This window comes from Triturus cristatus, unplaced genomic scaffold (genome assembly GCF_964204655.1).
Source record: "Triturus cristatus unplaced genomic scaffold, aTriCri1.1 SCAFFOLD_231, whole genome shotgun sequence".
Taxonomy (NCBI): domain Eukaryota; kingdom Metazoa; phylum Chordata; class Amphibia; order Caudata; family Salamandridae; genus Triturus; species Triturus cristatus.
Window position 1 is genome coordinate 379,913 of NW_028187364.1, and position 22,961 is coordinate 402,873.

Below are 22,961 nucleotides of genomic sequence, written 5' to 3' on the forward strand. Positions count from 1 at the left end.
TTTATCCCTAATGAGTGGGCAGCGCAAGGGGGAGCAGTGGTGGGCACCCTCCTAAGGGTGAATAAATGCTTGGCAGGCCGTCTTAGGCCGGCCAAACAATCATGCCCACTGTGCATGTTTTCCACCCAGGCTACAGTACAGCCTAGGAGGAGAACATGCCCAGGCTCCCATTCCCTGGCTGAGAGCCGAATCATGGCGCTGAGACCAATCACAATGCTGCATTGCAGCATTGTGATTGGCTTAGGAGAGCCTGGGTGCTTCCTGTTTGTACAGAAGCCAGGAAGAGGACTGAAAGGGTGGAAGAGAGACCGCGGCCAACAGGCAGGTGAGTGATCTTTTTTTAATTTAATTTTTAAACCTCCCTCCCCTCCCTGCCCCACTACTGCTTCCCGGGAGCAGCCGCCACTTGAAAGTATGCCAAACAAATATATAATATAACATATTGGCAAAGTACTTTGACCCAACAATTGTAAAAGGCTCAATGGAACAATGTTTTTTTAAGATATCACATTAACACCTTAATGAATGATGTGTGTATCTTCTTTTATTATACTGTTCTTTTTTTGGTGCCTTCATCTTTTCTATGTGTTTTATTTGCACTCGTTTGCCAGGCCTTCATGGTGACAAATCCAGCAAGAGGTCAGATACAGGCTGCTTCCGAATGTAATTTTTATTACCTATAGTTTTAAGACCTCACACGTAGGCACTTGATCAAATTCTTTTATTGGATTTCCAGATAGATACATACCACCTTCAGATTTCCCAGTTCAGCAGAAACTGCCCCATTAGGAATAATGACCAACACCCCCATTCTGCATTCTTGGTCCAAATACAGAATAAACATTGCCCTTGAGCAAAGTGGGGGCAACAGGGAGACCTCCTAAATACCCTCTCTCTTGGCCAAGGTGGGTGAGGAGGCAAGAAATGACCCCTACCCTTGGGCATGGATCAAAACTAGAAGAAACATCATGACTGGTATTGACAAAACCAAGAAGCGTCACTTTGCCAATGCTGTTCAGTATCAGCAATAAGACAGAAAAGAAATGTTTATCGGCCATGTTGAATAGCATTCGGAAAACAATGCACCAGCATGAGCAATCCGACATTTGTATGTATTCATCATAACAGTACAGCAGACCCCGCAGGATGAATTATACACTTGCATTAGTCACCATACATAGTCTATGTATCACTATACTACACCCCCTATTTTTCTTTTTAATTCACCTTTCTAACATGCGGGGCATCCATCCTGGATGAGTTATTTAAAAAGAAAAGAAAGTGCACCAAAGAGCAATATTTAGAATGGAGCATTCGTTAGCATACAACTGAAAATATATTATAATTAAAAAATGGGGGGGGGGGACCCGGGGAGGCACAGGGGAGTAGTGGTAGAGATGATAAAGGTGTGGGGTCGAACAAGTAAAAGCTGCTGAGTAGAGCAACAGTGATTAATACGGAGTGCAACAAAGCTTTTAAAAAGAAGATTGGAAAAAAGGAGAGTGGGAGGGGAAACAACAGAAGGGAGCAATATATAGAGTGTGATGAGAGGAGAGGAGAAGTGAGTGGTGAACAGGCTACAGGGAAAAGAGTGAGATAGCAAGAAAATAAATGCAAACTCATTGAGTGCTAAAAGAAAAAGAAAATAGTTGCTTGGCATAGAACTCTGAAAACACAAATCACTGAATCAAATGAATGGCAAAGAATCTATGCTCCTGGGGAGGAACAAACACAAGAACAGAAAGAAACACTTCGAACAGAAGCAAATAAATGAGACAAGACAGACCACCAATAGTAAGTAATGGGAGGGCAAATAGAAATCAATCAATCAAGAATATTTATAGAGCGCGCTACTCACCCGAGCGGGTCTCAAGGCGCTGGGGGGGAGGGTGCTGCTACTGCTCGAAAAGCCAGGTCTTGAGGTGCTTCCTGAAGGAGAGGTGGTCCTGGGTCAGTCGTAGGTGGGTGGGGAGGGAGTTCCACGTCTTGGCAGCCAGGTAGGAGAAGGATCTTCCTCCGGTGGTGGTTCTGCAAATCCATGGGACGGTGGCGAGGGCGAGGCTGGCGGAGCGGAGCTGGCGGGCTGGTGAGTAGAATGTGAGGCGGTTGTTGAGGTATTCGGGGCCTATGTCGTGGAGAGCTTTGTGTGCGTGGGTGAGGAGCCTGAACGTGATCCTCTTGCTGACGGGGAGCCAGTGCAGGTCTCTCAGGTGGGCGGAGATGTGGGTGTTGAGGGATGTCCAGGATGAGTCTTGCAGATGCGTTCTGTATGCGCTGGAGTCTTTTCTGTAGTTTGGCTGTGGCTCCAGCGTAGAGAGCGTTCCCGTAGTCCAGCCGGCTGGTGACGAGGGCCTGGGTGACCGCCTTTCTGGTTTCGGTGGGGATCCACCGAAAGATCTTTCGGAGCATGTGAAGGGTGTTGAAGCATGAAGATGAGACGGCGTTGACTTGCTTGGTCATCGTGAGGGAGGAGTCAAGGATGAAGCCCAGGTTGCGTGCGTGGTCCGTGGGCTTGTGGGCGGTGCCCAGAGCAGGGGGCCACCAGGAGTCGTCCCAGGCGGAGGGGGCTGGTCCGAGGATGAGGACCTCCGTCTTGTCTGAGTTCAGTTTCAGACGGCTGAGCTTCATCCATTCCGCGACGTCTTTCATTCCTTCCTGGAGGCTGGTTTTGGCGGTGGCGGGGTCTTTGGTGAGGGAGAGGATCAGCTGGGTGTTGTCAGCGTAGGAGATGATGTTGAGCTTGTGGTTGCGAGCGATGGCTGCGAGGGGGCTCATGTAGACATTGAAGAGGGTAGGGCTGAGCGAGGAGCCTTGGAGTCCACTAGACATTAGGGATTTCAACATGGTACCGTAACAAACAAAAGGATGGGATAGCTTTATTTAGCATTGAGCCATACCATCACCCCACAAAGGGCAATAGAGATTTTCTGACCAACTAAGGGCAGATAGGAACTTTTGTCCCGATGGGGTGATTGCCCCAAATGTGCACCTCCCCCACAATCCCCCCCGGGGAAGGGGGGGCGGAGCTGGAAGGATGCTCATTAGACATGCAGAGATTGTACATTTAGGTGAAGTAAAGGTGTGCAGGTGTGTAGGGCCATACCCCAATTACGGATTTTGCTCCAAATTTGCTCCTGGAGGAGCAGATAGTCCATCAGACACCAGGGATTTCAAAATGACACTAAAACAAACAAAAGGATGGGCAGACTACCCTGGCATCGACCGATACCCCCATCCTCGAAGGGGCAATAGCCATTCAGCTCCCCAGGGGCAGACAGAAGGTATGCCTCGATTGGGGAGGTTGCCCCAAATCTGCCCCTAAGGGGTGATAGAAAGACCACTAGACACCTGAGATTTTACATTTGGTCTAGGCAAAAGAATGCAGGTGTCTCACTCTGGCATTGGGGTATAACCCCTACTCCAAGAGGGACAAATCAGTCACTGTGCCCCTCCTGGGATAAGAGATGGGGTTTCCCCAATAAGCCATGCAAATGGAGACCGAAAGCCCCTGGATGCCAGAAGTATCTTTTGGGCATTGTTTTTACATATGAAGCAGCAAATGGGGCTAAATCCCAATACTGTCCCACTTGCCAAGCAGAATGGCTGCACATTTCGGCCATAAGTCGGCCGCCACCTGGGGAAACTTACCAAACCAGGACATTTCTGAAAACTAGACACAGAGGAGAGTTCAGTGATGTGTGCCTCACATGGGTCCCACAACATTTTCTTACGCACAGTGGCCAGCAAAAACCAAACTTCATGTAAAATCACACATTTTCCTTGCATTTCTGTGATGTAACCTTGAGTAATCCGCAGGGATCTAGCAAAGGCCTACTGTCCTGCATTTCCCCTACTGTCCCGATGAAAATGCTTCCCAATTTGTGCTGCTTTTCCTAGCACGCACAACAGGAATGGAGTAATACCAACAAACATCGTATGCAATAAAATCATGGCTTCTCCAGTTCTGCATGAAAGAATAATAAAAAGATAAAAAGAGGGCTAAATGCCATAAATACAGTTGAAAGTGCTATAGAACACATGCATGTTTCGGCCCAGTCTAGAGCTGCTGAGGTCAAATGAGGCTTGTGGTCTTTTAAATGATATATTAATAAAGCAGCGATTAGGAGTATTAAGGGTCAGCGGGGTGAGGGTGTACCAACACCATTATTGCAATTACCTGGAGTCCCAGAATAGCTATTAATGACCCTTCCTTGTGCTGCGCCCATACTATGGGGAGGGTAATTAACAGCTGTTTTGGCCCCAGGTTTGGGGGGGGGAGAATAATGCTTAATGAGTGTGAAGTACAAACCGGAACACTAGTCTGTTTTTCTCTGCCTCAGTTGGGAGATATTGCAGGACCGAAGCGACATTCTTATTGTACGCATGATGTCACGCATAAAGAGCTGTTACCTGCCCACCAACTCAATTAAAAGCAGTTCATTAACTTTGCAGAGGGCATTAACTGGTGTTAATGTTCAGGGTGGGGAGTGATATTGCTTAAATAGCGCTGCTGAGTCAAAATCGGGAAATATATCCAAGTGCCATATTTTAGACAATTTTTGTACAATCAATATTAAGTTTTCACTTTTATGTCATTACTTTTTTGTATCAGCTACCTAGATTGAGAATTTACTAATGCTGATGTGTCCGTTATAAGAATTATTTTAATTCTATATTGCTCCATTCCAAATAAGGGGACCCCTGTGTTTTTTGAGGCTGTAATCTATCTTGCAGAACACAAGGCACTTGTTTCAATTGTAGCACATTAATATCCATCATGCCATTTGTTGAAGCTAAGTATGCTCCCAACACTTTTTTATAGTGCACATATATAATTGATCAGTGTATTAATATTGATTGATATAGACTCTTGTCAATATGTGTTATTATCATGAACGTTTCATCTCTGTGTTAAAAGCAACAATAAAAAGTTTCTATATTAAAAGAAAGATGCCGACGACAATAGTAGTAGCTCCAATGTTCATAAAAGGAGGCTTTTGTGGTGTAACCAAGCCGAATTAGGCATAGTGGTTCAGTTGACCAATGCATCTTCTTCAGGAATCTGTGTGTGACATCCTGGCCTCAGGTATGAATACTACAGGGTCCACTCAGCCTTTCATTGTTTCAAGTTGATAAAAAGAGTACCACTGAGTCAGGTATATTCAACATCTGTTATTTCAGAGTCAACAGACCCACAGGTGAATGTGCACTTTACAAATACATCTTATGTTATGTTCATGTTACTGGCCATCAAATGTTTCTGCAGTGATCATTTTTCTACAGAAGGAATGTGGAACCAAGGTCAATGAGGGTTGGCCCCATGACAAACATTCAGGATCACCAATATTTAAATGAGTTGCATTTAGATTCAGTGTCTGGGGATACTGTGATAATGAACCAAGGACCAAGCCCTGGGACCCTCCGCTGAACATCCGTGTTCTAAAGCTTATGAGTTTGGAATGAATTGATCGCAGTAAAAACAGATACCATTGTTACTTAAATCAATGGTATGTATTTACCTCAAGAACAAGAAAAGTCATTTGATGTCAAATGTTATTGTATTTATTATTCAATAAAAAAGAATTTTTTTTTTTTAAAAAGAACAAGAAAAAGTGAGTCAGCCTTGCCAGCAGCAATCGGCAGTTTACCAATGGATGTCTACGCTGTGCGTGTACCACACAGAGCTATATTGATATTGTTTTTTGAACACATCCTGCCTGAGAGGGCAAAGACAGTCAGGGTGATAACTCTGACCTCAGCCAGTTCCTCTTACCTTTAAATCCTTTGAATCGACTGAACTCTGAAAGGAAATAAACACTCTTAGTGAAACGAAGAACAATGGGAAAAGGTGGTGTAAAATCAAGACAACTCGTATTGTATTAAACTTACCCAATTCTTTGGGGAAAGATTCTGCATTGAGAAAAAAATATTTTAGAATTCAAAATGTGTATAAGTGGTCTTTCAAAACTGATATATATCACTTGGAATATAGTGTTTATGTTAATAACACAATACATTATTATAGTATGTCAAGTTAAGTCAAGTAACGCTTTATTCGATTTAAAATATCAAATCATAAAAGCACAAGATATAGTATGTCTTAATTGTTTATTTTAACTACAATTTGCTGCTTTTTGGCTATATTGATTATAAACATTACAGTAGGATATGATTGAATTTTTCTTGATATATGTCTAGTCATTTAACTGTGTGTTTTATTAATTGTTACATTTCAAATTGTAATAATATAATATAAACATCTAAACCGCTTAAATGACTAGTTAAGTCTTTTTTTTTAAAGTGTAACCTCATCTCAAATACTTTGCAAACTGGTGAAATCCACTGTGGATTGTAATAAAAAAGCTCCCTTTAATGGTAAAGGCAGATTTGTAGTCACAACTCTGAAAATTCCACTTTTAGGAAGTTTGCATTTTCATGTCCTAAACATTTGCTGCCTGCAGGCTGATCCTGGGTCACATGACTAGGTGTAGCTGCCAGTTGGTCTTTGTGTATTGCTCCCAGAGAGGGAGACAAAAATACGATAGGTGTTGGCAGGATGGGCCACTCTAAGTTAACAAGGGAGAGGAGCTGTCACTTACCACACTTGCACATCACAAAGGCTCTGCCTGACCACTCTCACAAAGGGTCTGACACTGGTCTTCTGTGACCCTAGACAAGCTGGGGCCAGAACATAAAGGAAGGGGATGACTGACACCTCAAATGGGAGGAAGCCTTTAGAAGCTTCCTCCACTTCAAAGTGGGCACCAGGTATAAACATTGGACCCTTAGACCCAACTCTTCAGTACCTTTCTGGACCTGTTTTTTCCGCTAGGAAGGACTGCTGTGATGCTGAAAGGATTGCCAACCTGATGGACTGCTTCTCTGAAGGACTGATGCCCTGCTTCCCTCTTGTCTGGTGAGAAGGACTGTATCGCTAAACCCAGGACCCCAGAGTGACTCCCAGGGTTAGTTGGCTAGCATCCTAATTAGAAGACTCAGAGACAGAACAGTCTTCCAAAAACCTTGAACCCAGCACATGGACACTGTTATCTGTGAGTCCTGCTCTCCCGTAGTGGTGCCACCCCAGCCCTGGACCCGTGGAAGTGGGTCTGAAGGCGCTCTGCCAGCCCATCTTCAGAAGAACCGACGCAACTGCCCTGCAGGATGGCCATCTTGCACGGAACGTGCACATTACCTATGCTGCTCGGCGCATTGTCCTTGGAACCGACGCATTGCCTCTGCTGCACAGACTTCTCTGACACATCGACTCTTGTAGGAGAGTGGCATCGACTGCATAGTTGCCCCCAAATTTTTGCTGATGTTTTGACTGTTTTCTGACTCCAGCCAGGCTGTGGCCCTGCTATCCAGGACCCCAGCCTATCTGCTTCCTCTCTAAACTGATGTGAGTACCCTAGGTCCCTACCAATTGGACACTGAGGACACCCTCTGAGCCCCTTGTAGATGGTACCCTAGGTACCCAGGGCATGGGTCCCTCAGTGGCCTACCAGGGGCTGCAGCACTTATTGTGCCACCCCTGGGACAGCCATACAAACTGACACCACCAGACCACTACTGTAGTCTGGGTAAGGTGGTGCTTGCACCCCTTACAGGGATATAGGTATCCTGTATCCCACTTAAATACAACACATATATCCTCATAGGTCACCCCTAAGGCAGGCCTTGCTAATCCTACAAGGCAGGGTGCTGAGATGTGTGTGAGGGGGAACCCCTACCTGAATAGGGCCCCTCTGCAACCTTCGTTAAAACTAATGCGAGGTTGTTTGTAGTGCAGCCATACCATATACTCTTAACCGCATTATAAGTAATCGCGATAGCGTGATAACTTAAGAGTGGCTGCACAGAACCATGTCGTGTTTGGTGTCAAACATCGTGGAATCATACCCCCAATCCATCCATGGGAGTGAGGGCATGATTCCCCCTGCTAGAGGGGTGATATGGTAAAAGCGGCAGATTTTAGATACCAATTTAAAAGTGCACACGTAGTACAAAATGGATGCTACCCGCCACCCACACGACTCCGGCTGCCTGTTACTGGGCAGAACTCCAGCCACAGCAGCTGGACAATAGGGATCTTGTTGCAGGGAGGTGTTCCCACCTCCCCAGACAGACTATGTGGATTGGAACTGGGTGGGTGCACCATAGGATATCTTTCAGACTTGCACGTAGGCTTCTCGAGGTGCCTACTTCTGCATACACCGCCTCGAACCGGTTCAGGGGCATCCTGTCCCCTGCCCAGTCGGGAAAACACACAAAGGGGAGAGGGTGTAGCCACCCTTTCCCGCCTGAACTCTCATTGGTGGGCTCTGATTCAGACACTCCCCTAATCTCTGGATAAAGGTGGGTGCAGGGTCCCCAGAGCCTCAGATTAATCTTGGACTTCAAAGACTTGAACCTTCGACGAGCTGCCACACAGCTGAATGAAGAAATCTCCCTTGGGGTAAAGGAGTTCCCCCCTGCTTGGCAGGCACCTGAAACACTGCAAGTGACCCGGTTGGAACTCCGCTGCTCCTACGGACATCAAAGACTTCTACCTACTTTGTGGTGGGTTTCCAAGCATCTCAGAGGCCAGTGAGTGTGCACAGCAAAGCTCAGCACCGTGGACCCAGTGGGTGCCGAGATCCCCAATACCCCAGGACAACGGCCACCTCTTGCACAGCACACGACCCCGACCAGTGGGGAAGTTGTGCTTTGGCCCATTCTTGAGCCAACCTCTCAGCATTACTTGTGCCAAAGGACGATGCTCGAGCCCGCTCCGGCGACCCGTGGGCTCATCTTTACGCACTCCAAATTGCTGCCTCCACGGTCCCTTGTCTCTCGACTGATGGGCCCTAGCGGAGGTCAAGCTTTACTTTAAAGGGCTCCCCTGGTTGCTCCAGGCCTGCTCTACCGTCTCCTCGCTGGAGACCTCGCCCACACCTCGTGGGTCTGCACCGTAGCTTTTTTGTGATCCTTGCGTGGGTTGCGGTTGCCAACGCTTAGTGGATCCAATCCGGACACTAATACCGCAGCGGCCCTCATCCTTCGTGGGACAGTCGCCCTCCAGAAGCTGGCCTTCCTTGAAGCCTCCTAGACCACGTGGCTGCTGATCCAAGCTACCCGACTTCCATCTGAAAACACCCAACATTGAAGGGCTCTATCTCCTGAGCTCCCTGGTCACTGGCAAGTGACCCAGACTCTGTCCCCTCTGCTTTCAGATCCTTACCTTCAAGATCTACATCTTCAATCTGCACGACATCGACGACGCTTCACGCCAGCAGCAGTTCTTCACCTTTTTCCATTGAAAACGAGATCGCGACCCGACATCGAAAACGACCTATGCACCCGGCTTCCCTGGGGCAGGTAACAGTGGTACCTCGGTACTGTCGTGGGTGTGGGCCCTTCAAAAGCTTAACTCTAAGCTCCTGAACTCGAACTCCTGCTAGAAGTGTCCAGATTCTTGTAATTTCCAACCGCGACAATTCCCATAGGGTTTAATAGAGATCCCGACTGTAGTTTAAACACTGCACCCATCTCCCGTGGGTCCCCTTCCTCACTACCTTGGGTGGTTTCGTAAGGGGCCAGCGACCCTAAGTGCCCTAGGCACTGTTTGCAGAACTGTCGTGGTTCTTATACCACTTTTTTAATATATGGTTTGGTCCCCCCCCCGCCCCCCCGGGCCCTGTGATTTCAGTGCTATTTATTGTTGTTTAAATGCTTTATTGAACTGTATCTTTACCTCCAGCCTCACAAGAGACTAGTGGGTTTTGTTCTTAGAATAAATACATATATTTTTAATATATACCTGTGTGGACTACTCTTTCATTTGGTCATTCAAGAGGTTATCCATGGTAAAAAAATAAGCTTAACACTCCTTCAAGACTTAGCCTGAAGGCTGCTCTCCACAGCTACCACTAGGATAGCTTTCTTTAAAGGTTGTCTTTTAACCTATCACCTTAAGAGTCGAATTGGACTGGTGCAAGGTGTCCCCTATAACTAGTGGACAGCATATGCCAGGCCAACTTCTCACATTGGTGTGCAGCGGTTGGATTCAAGCTTGCCATTGTTTTACCAGATAACAAATTGAATTTCTAAAGTGAAAACCACTTTGGTACTAAAGGTACATATAAATTCAGCTTAGAATACAATAAGTTCTACTGAACTTAGGAGTTGTGTGTAGAGGGCTTAGCACACCTCGACTACAACTCAAGAAAGGGTTCAGTAGGCCACACCTAGTGTAGGTAGATGCAACAATCCACTACACTAGAAATGTCTTCAGGATCAGGAGCCCATAAGGCCCTGGAAGGACCTTCAAAGGTCCCAGTCGACAGATATGACAATCTCACTTTTGCTGAGCTTAGGGAGATGTGCACTGCTAGACATTTGAAGACAACCAAAGGTGCCAACACACAACGTCTCAGAGAAATTCTGCTCATTGCAGACTTCAAGCAGACTCTAGTGTCTGATGGGGTAGACAGGTTGGGTGGGCATCCCACAGAAGAGGACACCCAGGTGGTGGACTCTGATGAGGACCAGGAAGAGGATAATGAACTTGACCTGGAAAAAACAGACCACTCTATACATGGAGGTGGAGGCCCAAGGGGTACCCCCTCCATCCCTAATGGGAGAGTGGTGGATCCAAACAGAAGGAACAGATCCCCCTCCGAGGAGTCTGCCCATTCTGAGAGATCCAAAAGGACCTCTGCCTCTTCTCAGAGAAGAGACTCCTCCCAAGAGAGGAAATGCAGACTGATCCAGTTTGAGCAAGCTGAGCTTCAGCTCAGGAGAGAACACCTAGCATTAGACAGGGAGTCCCTGGAGCTTCGGAAAGCTTCAAGAAAGTGGGGTCTAGAGACCCCTGGTGGCAGTAATAATACCCCTAGAGTTAGAGAGCAAGCTCCTGACCATAGGAACCTGCATAAGATTGTGCCCCCTATCAGACAGGGGATGACATCCATAAATGGATCACTGCACTTGAAAGGGCCTGTAAAGTTCAAAGGGTCCCAGTAGATCAGCGGGCAGCAATCTTATGGCTCTCCTTTGCTGACAAAGGCAGAGACAAGCTCCTCTCTGTTAGGGAAGAGGATGCAGATGATTACTATATCTTGAAAAATGCTTTGATAGATGGGTTTGGTCTGACCACTGATCAATACAGGTTAAAGTTCAGAGATACCCAGAAAGCACAAAATCAAGATTGGGTAGACTTTGTAGATTGTGCTACCAATGCTTTGGAAGGTTGGTTAAATGGCAGTAAAGTAAATGATTATCAAGGATTGTACAATCTCATCATGAGGGAGCAAATTCTTAATAACTGTCAGAATCAATTACTGCACCAGCACCTGGTGGACTCAGATCTGACCTCTCCCCAAGAATTGGGAAAGAAGGCAGACAAATGGGTCAGAACCAGGATCAAGCAAAAGGTCCAGCCCTTGGGGGATGCAACTAAAAAGGAAAATGCCAAAAACTCTGAGAAGGGTGGGGAAAAGGGAAAAGACCAGCAGTCTTCAACAGGCCCCCAAAAAGTAGCATCTGAAAATTCCCAATCTAACAAAGCTAAACAGCCAAGGAAGCCATGGTGTAAAAACTGTAAGCAGAAAACCCATTGGACTTCAGACTGTAACAAGGCCACCAGTACCACCACACTTGCCCCTAAGGCACCTGTTCCCCCTAGTTCAGCTATAGGTGGTGGTACACAGAACAAGGGCATAGTAGGGTTGACCCTGGGATCTGGAAAGGACTCTGGCATAGTCAGAACACCTACTCAGGCTGTGTTGGTTTGTGATGGGGACCTGTCCCTATTTGTGAGTCCCAGTGGTCTGGGCAAATACAAACAACAGCCTAGGATAAATGGAAGGGAGTCTCTAGCATACAGGGACACAGGGGCTAGTGTCACCATGGTGACAGAGGACCTTGTGAATCCTAGCCAAATCATACTTGGGGAAACTTACCAAGTGACCAATGCGAGCAATGTCAGTACTAACCATGCTCTGGCAGTTGTTAACTTCTCTTGGGGAGGGGTAACTGGCCTAAAGAAGGTTGTGGTGAGTGCAGACCTACCAGTAGAATGTTTGCTAGGTAATGATTTGGAGACCTCAGCATGGGCTGAGGTGGAGCTGACTACCCATGCAGCAATGCTGGGTATCCCTGCAGAAGTGTTTGCCCTGACAAGGTCAAAAGCTAAGCTGACAGAAACTGAACAGGCCTTGGATCCTGGAAAAAAGGACCAAGGACCTCCCAAGAGGAGGAGTAGCAGGGGTAAGGCCGTGCCTTCCCCCCAGGATCAGTCTAAAGAGACTCTTTTAGCAGAAGAGGATCTGACACCTGAAGAAGGAACTGTCTCAGATGAACTTGAACCTGATCAGGTTGAGTTCTTGGGGACAGGGGGACCTTCTAGGGCAGACTTGAGCCTGGAGCAGCAGAGCTGCCCCACTCTTGAACCCCTCAGGCAGCAGGCGGCTGCTGAGGCTGCTTGGAATGCTGGTGGAACCCATAAGATATATTGGGATGATGGACTCCTTTACTCTGAGGGTCGAGACCCCAAGCCTGGCACAGCCAGGAGGTTGGTCATACCTCAGAAGTTTAGGGGCTTCCTACTCACACTGGCCCATGATATTCCCTTAGCAGGACACCTAGGCCAAAATAAGACTTGGGACAGAATTGTCCCTCACTTTCATTGGCCTCAAATGAGTGAGGACTAAGAGTTTTTGTAGCTCTTGCATTTCCTGCCAGGCCAGTGGCAAGGCAGGTAAGTCCACAAAGGCCCCCCTGATACCACTACCTGTGGTGGGGGTTCCCTTTGAACGGGTAGGGATTGACATTGTTGGTCCCCTTGACCCACCAACAGCCTCTGGGCACAGGTTCATACTGGTGGTAGTGGATCATGCCAACAGGTACCCAGAAGCTATTCCCTTAGAACCATCACAGCACATGTGGTGGCAAGAGCCCTCCTGGGAATCTTTTCCAGGGTAGGGTTCCCTAAGGAGGTACTGTCTGACAGAGGTACAAACTTTATGAGTAGTTACCTCAAGGCAATGTGGAAGGAGTGTGGTGTTAACTACAGGTTCACCACCCCTTATCATCCTCAATGCAATGGGCTTGTTGAAAGATTTAACAAGACCCTAAAGGGTATGATCAAAGGACTCGCAGAAAAGCTCAGGCGAAAATGGGATGTTCTTCTGCCCTGCCTTCTCTTTGCATACAGGGAGGAGCCACAGAAGGGGGTTGGTTACAGCCCTTTTGAACTTTTGTTTGGCCACCCTGTCAGAGGGCCACTCTGTCTAGTGAAGGAGGGATGGGAGTTACCTCTCAAACCCCCTAAACAGGAAATTGTGGACTATGTACTTGGTCTCCGCTCCCGGATGGCTGAGTTCATGAAGAAGGCGACAAAAAACCTTGAGGCAAGTCAGGAATTGCAAAAAGCCTGGCATGACCAAAAGGCTGTACTGGTGGTGTACCAGCCAGGACAGAAGGTATGGGTGCTGGAGCCAGTGGCCCCAGCAGCCCTCCAAGACAAATGGAGTGGACCCCATACCATATTGGAACAGAAGGGAGAGGTCACCTACTTGGTGGACCTTGGCACTCCCAGAAGTCCCCACAGGGTACTTCATGTAAACAGACTGAAAACATATGTGGACAGGGCTGACATGGGCTTGCTCGTGGCAACGAATGAGGGACAGGAGGAGGAGAGTGACCCTCTTCCAGACCTGGTCTCTCACAACCCTGATGATGGGTCAGTAGATGGTGTAGCCTTGGCAGGCAGCCTCACTGCCCAGCAACAGTCTGCAGACAAGTTATCCAGTCATTCAGACATATGTTTTCACTGACTCCAAGTCAGACCACCTGGTGCACTCATGAAGTGGACACTGGGGACAGTCTGCCTGTGAAGAATAAGATCTACAGGCAACCTGACCATGTCAGGGACTGCATAAGGATAGAAGTCCAAAAGATGTTGGAATTGGGAGTTATTGAGCCCTCCGGTAGCCCTTGGGCTAGCCCAGTAGTCCTGGTACCCAAACCTCACACCCAGGGTGGCAAGAAAGAAATGAGGTTCTGTGTAGACTACAGGGGACTCAATGAAGTCACTAGGACTGATGCCCATCCCATTCCCAGAGCAGATGAGCTCATAGATAAGTTGGCCTCAGCCAAATATCTGAGCACATTTGATCTGACAGCTGGCTACTGACAGATAAGGTTAGCTGAGTCTGAAAAAGCCAAAACAGCATTTTCAACCCCTGGTGAGCACTATCAATTTATTGTAATGCCCTTTGGTTTGAAGAATGCACCTGCCACATTTCAAAGGTTGGTGAACCAAGTCCTTACAGGCCTGGATGACTTTAGTGCAGCATATCTAGATGATATTGCTGTCTTCAGCTCCACCTGGGAGGATCACCTGATCCACCTAAGGAAAGTGTGGAAGCCCTGCAAAAAGCAGGACTCACTATCAAGGCTACCAAATGCCAGATAGGGCAGAGTCAGGTTGTGTACCTGGGCCACCTTGTGGGTGGAGGCCAGGATCAACCACTACAGAGCAAGATCCAGACCATCATGGACTGGGTTGCTCCAACCACCCAGACTCAGGTCCGAGCTTTCTTAGGCCTGACTGGTTACTACAGAAGATTCGTAAAGGGATATGAATCCATTGTGACCCCCTTAAATGACTTAACCTCTAAGAGGATGCCCAAAAAGGTTCAGTGGACTGTCAGCTGTCAGAAAGCTTTTGATGACCTAAAACAGGTCATGTGCTCTGCTCCAGTGCTCCAAAGCCCCAACTACTCCAAAGAATTCATAGTTCAAACTGATGCATCTGAGGTGGGGGTAGGTGCTGTATTATCACAACTGAATGAAGAGGGCCAGGATCAACCAGTAGCTTTTATTAGCAGGAGGTTGACCCCCAGGGAGAAAAGTTGGTCAGCCATAGAGAGGGAGGCCTTTGCTGTGGTCTGGGCCTTGAAGAAGCTGAGGCCATACTTGTTTGGCACTCACTTCATTGTTCAAACTGACCATAAGCCCCTCCTATGGCTAAAACAGATGAAGGGTGAAAACCCCAAACTACTCAGGTGGTGCATTTCCCTACAGGGGATGGACTATACAGTGGAACATAGACCTGGGAGCAACCATGCCAATGCAGATGGCCTCTCCAGATATTTCCACTTAGAACATGAAGACTCAACTGGTCAAGGTTAGTTTAATGTCCCTGCGTTGGGGGGGGGGGGGGGGGGGGGAGTTTGTAGGAGAGTAGCATCGACTGCATAGTTGCCCCCAACTTTTTGCTGATGTTTTGACTGTTTTCTGACTCCAGCCAGGCTGTGGCCCTGCTATCCAGGACCCCAGCCTATCTGCTTCCTCTCTAAACTGATGTGAGTACCCTAGGTCCCTACCAATTGGACACCGAGGACACCCTGTGAGCCCCTTGTAGATGGTACCCTAGGTACCCAGGGCATGGGTCCCTCAGTGGCCTACCAGGGGCTGCAGCACTTATTGTGCCACCCCTGGGACAGCCATACAAACTGACACCACCAGACCACTACTGTAGTCTGGGTAAGGTGGTGCTTGCACCCCTTACAGGGATATAGGTATCCTGTATCCCACTTAAATACAACACATATATCCTCATAGGTCACCCCTAAGGCAGGCCTTGCTAATCCTACAAGGCAGGGTGCTGAGATATGTGTGAGGGGGAACCCCTACCTGAGTAGGGCCCCTCTGCAACCTTCGTTAAAACTAGTGCGAGGTTGTTTGTAGTGCAGCCATACCATATACTCTTAACCGCATTATAAGTAATCGCGATAGCGTGATAACTTAAGAGTGGCTGCACAGAACCATGTCGTGTTTGGTGTCAAACATCGTGGAATCATACTCCCAATCCAGCCATGGGAGTGAGGGCATGATTCCCCCCTGCTAGAGGGGTGATATGGTAAAAGCGGCAGATTTTAGACACCAATTTAAAAGTGAACACGTAGTACAAAAGGGATGCTACCCGCCACCCACTCGACTCTGGCTGCCTATTGCTGGGCAGAACTCCAGCCACGGCAGCTGGACAATAGGGATCCTGTTGCAGGGAGGTGTTCCCACCTCCCCAGACAGACTATGTGGATTGGAACTGGGTGGGTGCACCATAGGATGTCTTTCAGACTTGCACGTAGGCTTCTCCAGTGCCTACTTCTGCATACACCGCCTCGAACCGGTTCAGGGGCATCCTGTCCCCTGCCCAGGCGGGAAAACACACAAAGGGGAGAGGGTGTAGCCACCCTTTCCCGCCTGGGCTCTGATTCAGACACTCCCCATATCTCTGGATAAAGGTGGGTGCAGGGTCCCCAGAGCCTCAGATTAATCTTGGACTTCAAAGACTTGAACCTTCGACGAGCTGCCGCACAGCTGAATGAAGAAATCTCCCTTGGGGTAAAGGAGTTACCCCCCTGCTTGGCAGGCACCTGAAACACAGCAAGTGACCCGGTTGGAACTCCGCTGCTCCTACGGACATCGAAGACATCTACCTACTCTGTGGTGGGTTTCCAAGCATCCCAGAGGCCAGTGAGTGTGCACAGCAAAGCTCAGCACCGTGGACCCCGTGGGTGGCGAGATCATCAATACCCCAGGACACCGGACACCTCTTGCACAGCACACGACCCCGACCAGTGGGGAAGTTGTGCTTTGGCCCATTCTTGAGCCAACCTCTCAGCATTACTTGTGCCAAAGGACGACGCTCCAGCCCGCTCCGGCGACCCGTGGGCTCATCTTTACGCACTCCAAATTGCTGCCTCCCGCGGTCCCTTGTCTCTCGACTGGTGGGCCCTAGCGGAGGTCAATCTTTACTTTAAAGGGCTCCCCTGGTTGCTCCAGGCCTGCTCTACCGTCTCCTCGCTGGAGACCTCGCTCAGACCTCGTGGGTCTGCACCCTAGCTGTTTTGTGATCCTTGCGTGGGTTGCGGTTGCCAAGGCTTAGTGGATCCAATCCGGACACTAACACCGTAGCGGCCCTCATCCTTCGTGGAACAGTCGCCCTCCAGAAGCTGGCCTTCCTTGAAGCCTCTTGGACCACGTGGCTGCTGATTCAAGCTACCCGACTTCCACCTGAAAACACCCGACATTGAAGGGCTCTATCTCCTGAGCTCCCTGGTCACTGGCAAGTGACCCAGACTCTGTCCCCTCTGCTTTCAGGTCCTTACCTTCAAGATCTACATCTTCAATCTGCACGACATCGAAGACGCTTCACGCCAGCAGCAGTTCTTCACCTTTTTCCATTGAAAACGAGATCGCGACCCGACATCGAAAACGACCTATGCACCCGGCTTCCCAGGGGCAGGTAACAGTGGTACCTCGGTACTGTCGTGGGTGTGGGCCCTTCAAAAGCTTAACTCTAAGCTCCTGAACTCGAACTCCTGCTAGAAGTGTCCAGATTCTTGTAATTTCCAACCGCGACAATTCCCATAGGGTTTAATGGAGATCCCGACTGTAGTTTAAACACTGCACCCGTCTCCCGTGGGTCCCCTTCCTCACTACCTTGGGTGGTTTCGTAAGGGGCCAGCGACCCTAAGTGCCCTAGGCACTGTCTGCAGAACTGTCGTGGTTCTTATACCACTTTTTTAATATATGGTTTGGTCCCCCACTGGGGCCCTGTGATTTCAGTGCTATTTATTGTTGTTTAAATGCTTTATTGAACTGTATCTTTACCTCCAGCCTCACAAGAGACTAGTGGGATTTGTTCTTAGAATAAATACATATATTTGTAATATATACCTGTGTGGACTACTCTTTCATTTGGTCATTCAAGAGGTTATCTATGGTAAAACAATAAGCTTAACACTCCTTCAAGACTTAGCCTGAAGGCTGCTCTTCACAGCTACCACTAGGATAGCTTTCTTTAAAGGTTGTCTTTTAAACCTAACATCATAAGAGTCGAATTGGACTGGTGCAAGGTGTCCCCTATAACTAGTGGACAGCATATGCCAGGCCAACTTCTCACAACTCTGCTGCGCAGACTTCCCTGATGCAAGGACTTTGCATCGCGCTTTTTTCAGCCCTTTGAAACCACCAATGCGCGACGAATCTCCAAGCAATGACATCGCATTTCACAGCTCCCCGGAACCACTGCTGCGCAGCGCATATCCTCGCACAGACCTTGCATCATCTCTGCTAGGAGACTTATCTTCAACTCGGGACTCCGCATCCCTTCCCAACCAGGATTTAGGGTACTCTTATTCAGCAGGCCTAACTGGCTTCCTGTAGACGGCCCGAGCTCCATTGTAGTCGGCCTGAACTTGTGACTTTGTCATGGTCCAGTGCGACCAGATAACCACAGCTGGTGCCTGGTGCTTTTTGGCGCTATTTCCACCAAAATGTTTAAAATTGGAGACTTATCTTCAACTCGGGACTCCGTATCCCTTCCCAACCAGGATTTAGGGTACTCTTATTCAGCAGGCCTAACTGGCTTCCTGTAGACGGCCCGAGCTCCATTGTAGTCGGCCTGAACTTGTGACTTTGTCATGGTCCAGTGCGACCAGATAACCACAGCTGGTGCCTGGTGCTTTTTGGCGCTATTTCCACCAAAATCTTTAAAATTGCATATCTCTGGTTCTACTGATTGGAATTTTGTCATTTTGGTCTTGATTTATTTATTAAAATGTACTCTGCTTTTCTGATTGATGTGGTATTTTCCTTATGCTGTGTTTTCACTTCATTACTATTTAAAGTGCTGCATAATATTTTCACAAGTTAAGCCTGACGGCCCTGTGCCAAGCTACCAGAGAGTTGAACACAGGTTAATTTGGGGGTTTGCTTGTGACTTCAAGGATTGTGGTTGCTGCTTGAGTAGGGTTTCACCCCCCTTAACCAGAAACCAAATTTCTAACAGCCAATCTATTACAGCAGGAACAATGCTGCTTTTTCAACTGCGGCTTTACGCATCTACTGTGTTTAATAATCAAAAATAATGGAGCGTGAGAAAATCTACATGCAGAATATTAGACATCTTTTAAACCTACAGTCAGCAACTCCTCAAAGTAAATTCAGTTTAAAACTGAACATAACACATGGTCAGTTTTCAGACAGTCGCGACAATCAGTTACATGTGCGACCTCCGGAATGCTAACAGTTCAATGCTAAAGGGATTTATTTTTAAAGAATTAGAAAGAAACAAATATAAAAGCTTGGACCTGAACTTGGATGATATCAGTAACCTTGATCAGACAGCACCACCTTCCAGACTTAAATGTGCTCATACCCCATTCAGGATGACAACAACAGTAAAAAAGAATCCCCAGGCAAAATGATCGAGGAAAAGAAAGAAACACTAGCAAACTATAAACATTCTGAAGTTTGACAACTCTTACTTAAACTGTAAGAAACCCTATCAAGAATCAGGCCTTGAGGCAACAAAAAAAGGAAATATTTGAGATCCAGCATATGCCACACTCCTCTGCACCAGTGTGAAAGATCTTGGAATCCTTCTTTAGAGGCAGAGGCGCTGTAGGCTGTGTGGGTACAAGGCAGAAACCATAGGACATATCACCCCTACTTGTCCCAAACCGTTAAGTTTAGGGCTAACATCAGGAGTGTTATAGCCGTGCCTAACTAATGTTTTATGAATCAATTTCCGTCCTTTATCAGTGCTTTAATAAAATATGTAGATCTTGTTTATAGTATGCTAAAATAGCTTCCTACATAAAGTTTACTGATGTATTTGTGTGTACAGGTTTTTAAAGATAATTTATAATTTGTTAACAGTTTCCTACACCTAATCAAAATGATGTTCTCATTTGTAGTGGTCTTTTTAATTTAATTTACTATTTGTTTCAGATAGTTTTTAATTGATACAAGTGTGTACTTATCGTCCTCATTTGATAAATACAATAAAGTCACTCACTTACAATATTTTCTTCCTTATCCTGATGTGACTGTCCCACAATCTGACAGATGTTTACCTTTTATTGTCTTGATCTTCTCCTTTATGTAAGCATGCTGTGTGTTGAAGCACTCCAGAGTGCTTTCCCTTACCAGATATCTAATGTCTGGTTTGCGATTGTTGACTTTATCACACCTAGGAAGGAAACAACATTGAACAAAACTCCATCACTGCTCTACGGTCTGGGGAGATCCGAAGTGAACTTAAAGGGAGGAAGAAGAGTTGTAGCAGACAGGGTGGGAAGAGGACTGAGAGAACTTCTAAGAGAATAGACCAAGACAGAGAATGTCTATTGCACAATAAAATGGAGGAAAGAGAGAACTTTCAGGAGCAAAGATGAGCAGGGAACCTCCACTGTGAGATAAAGAAGAGTAAAGACCTTTCAGAGTAAGAATGGACAGGAAGCTGCTACCGCAAGTTAAACAGGGGACGAGAGACCTCTTAGAAGTAAGGAAGGAAAGGTACCTTTGCTGTGTGAGAGACAAGGAATGAGAGCCACCCATTCGGAAGCAATAAAACCTCCAATATAAAGTGGACGAGCATGAGGTGGCAGTTCAGTGAAAAAACTGAACAGAACAGCTCCACTACCAGAACTCTTACACGCACGTTGAGCTAGATCTGTGTTTAATAGTGATATTTCCATTCTAGATTTTCACATAGTGAGTTTTCACGAAAAAGTGAGCTTTACCTGTCCATAACACTCTGTACATCCTAGAAAGAGAGAAACACAACATTAACATCAGTTTCACTAACTATTTGACTGTGACATCAAACATGGTAGTGCCCTTATCTCTAATTATATGTGGGTGTGTTTTTTTGATTTCATGTCTCTGATGCAGAGAGGCCATTTGATATGAGTAGCATTACCTCATATGCTATACCCCATGTGGCCAGGGTCCTCCCACTGTAAAAAGGGCAAGACAGAGGTAATGTAATCCACCAAAGATAGAATTGGCTAGGTAGATATGAATTATGGCCACTGCATGGTCACCAACAATATATTAGAACACTGAGGGATATGTTACTTACTTGTATCACTGGTTCTCTGATATGGGCTCTGCTGGAACTGTGCACAAGGACATGCTTTGCAACACAAGCCACTATCAATCTCAGTAGACATAGGGTCTTAAAACATCTCAATGGCCAGCTCTGGAATGCTGCTGCTTTCTCTACCGCCATGAGATCTAATGTAGAGCTGTTATGGGTTTGAGACAATTTATTAGTCTCCTCTTCTCAGTAGGGGAACAAAGTGATTTTGTACCTGAATCTATAAGAGATATTTACACTAGAGAATTCGTGTTACAGATAACTTCTTCTTCTTCATTTTGAGATACTTCATCGATGCACAATTGGAAACGAATACAAAGCAGTAGAAGCCTTGACAGTTAATGAGGGCGATAAGGGAGTCTGGCCAACTCTCCTTTGCCAGAGAAACAGAACCCAAGCCAGGATGCCCATTAAAGGTACATTCTGATTGCAAAAAACAGCTTTGCGTATTTCCAGTAAGGGAAAATTAGCATGCATTTCAGGGGGCTTCTTGTGCTTTCAGGCATTTTGCTTACAGTGATAGCTTTCAGATAAGGTGATATGAACAAAGAGTTTTTTAGTTGTCTCCAGAACCAAAGATGCCTTCAATACTGGGCAATGGACCACGTATAACCCTTTTCATTCCTATCTCAATGTGTACAAGATACAAGAATGTTTTTCTTTCTTGCACCCCTACGATGCCCATGAATGCTTTAGACTATTTTCCAGCTAAGCAAAATGTGCAAGGAGACTGGAACTTCCTGTTAGTATATTTCAGGTTGAAATCTGAGGGCCTCGGCAAAGGCTTCATTTGCCCTTTCAAATGATACTCTTTTAGGTAAATGTACAAAGCAGAACAATTGTACTGCATTATGCTGGGTGAGAAAATGCTCTCCTGATTTCCAAGGTAACAATGAAAATTAACTGCTAATGCAATATGAACTTCACTGGAGAGGAGAGATATTTCTGAGAGCCACAATTATGATCCTACCATTCAAATGCAGAGCACCATGGAGAGCTCACCCACACCAAGCAGAGTCTCCTCAGTCTATCCACTGATTCCACAGGGCTCAGTCTTCACAGACAGGCTGTATCTGAGATGAAGTCAAGTCAAGTCAAGTCAGAGAATTTATATAGCGCACTACATACCCAGAGGGTCTCAGGCGCTAAGGGGGGGGAGGAGGATTACTTGTCAAATATCCACGTTTTAAGTTGCTTTCTGAAAGCTAGGTGGTTCTGGGTAAGGCGAAGGTGGGTGGGGAGTGAGTTCCATGTTTTAGCAGCCAGGTAAGAGAAGGATCTACCTCCCATTGTGGTCTTGTTGATGCGAGGTACAGTGGCGAGGGCTTGGCTGGAGGAGCGTAGCTGGCGGGAGGGGGTGTAGAAGGACAGTCTTGAGTTGAGGCATTCTGGTCCGATGTCGTAGAGTGATTTGTGTGCGTGGGTTAGCAGTCGGAAAGTGATTCTCTTATTGACGGGTAGCCAGTGGAGGTCTTTCAGGTGACCAGAGATGTGTTCGTTGCGTGGGATGTCTAATATGATTCTGGCTGAGGCGTTTTGGATTCGTTGGAGTTTCTTTTGGAGTTTTGCGGTAGTGCCTGCGTAGAGGGTGTTTCCGTAGTCCAGTCGGCTCGTGACCAGAGCATGGGTGACTGTTTTCCTGGTTTCGGTGGGGATCCAGCGAAAAGTTTTTTTGAGCATGCGAAGAATGTTGAAGCAGGATGAGGATACGGCGCTGACATGTCTGTTCATTGAAAGTGAAGAATCCAGGATAACGCCTAGATTCCGTGCGTGGTCTGTCGGGATGGGTGCTTTTCCAAGGGCTTCCGGCCACCAAGAGTCGTCCCATGCAGAGGGGGATGTACCTAGGATGAGGACTTCTGTTTTATCTGAGTTCAGTTTCAGACGGCTGAGTTTCATCCATTCAGCAACTTCTTTCATTCCTTCGTGTAGGTTAGATTTGGCGGTGCTGGGGTCCTTGGTGAGGGAAAGGATCAGTTGAGTGTCATCCGCGTAAGAGATGATGTTGAGGTTGTGT

General features: G+C 47.0%; 1 protein-coding gene across 2 annotated transcripts in view; it reads right to left on the reverse strand.

Moving 5' to 3' along the window:
* The window catches only part of LOC146771199 (E3 ubiquitin-protein ligase TRIM39-like), a 155,735-nt gene that overhangs the window by 20,377 nt on the left and 112,397 nt on the right, over positions 1 to 22,961 (reverse strand). For both annotated transcript variants that reach the window (XM_085640306.1, XM_085640305.1), the window contains exons 5-8: positions 20,586 to 20,608; positions 19,917 to 20,032; positions 5,890 to 5,910; positions 5,774 to 5,800 (exon numbers count right to left, since the gene is read on the reverse strand). In XM_085640306.1, the coding sequence (XP_085496432.1) occupies positions 5,774 to 5,800; positions 5,890 to 5,910; positions 19,917 to 20,032; positions 20,586 to 20,608 (187 nt within the window). The remainder of the gene's footprint in view (positions 1 to 5,773; positions 5,801 to 5,889; positions 5,911 to 19,916; positions 20,033 to 20,585; positions 20,609 to 22,961) is intronic.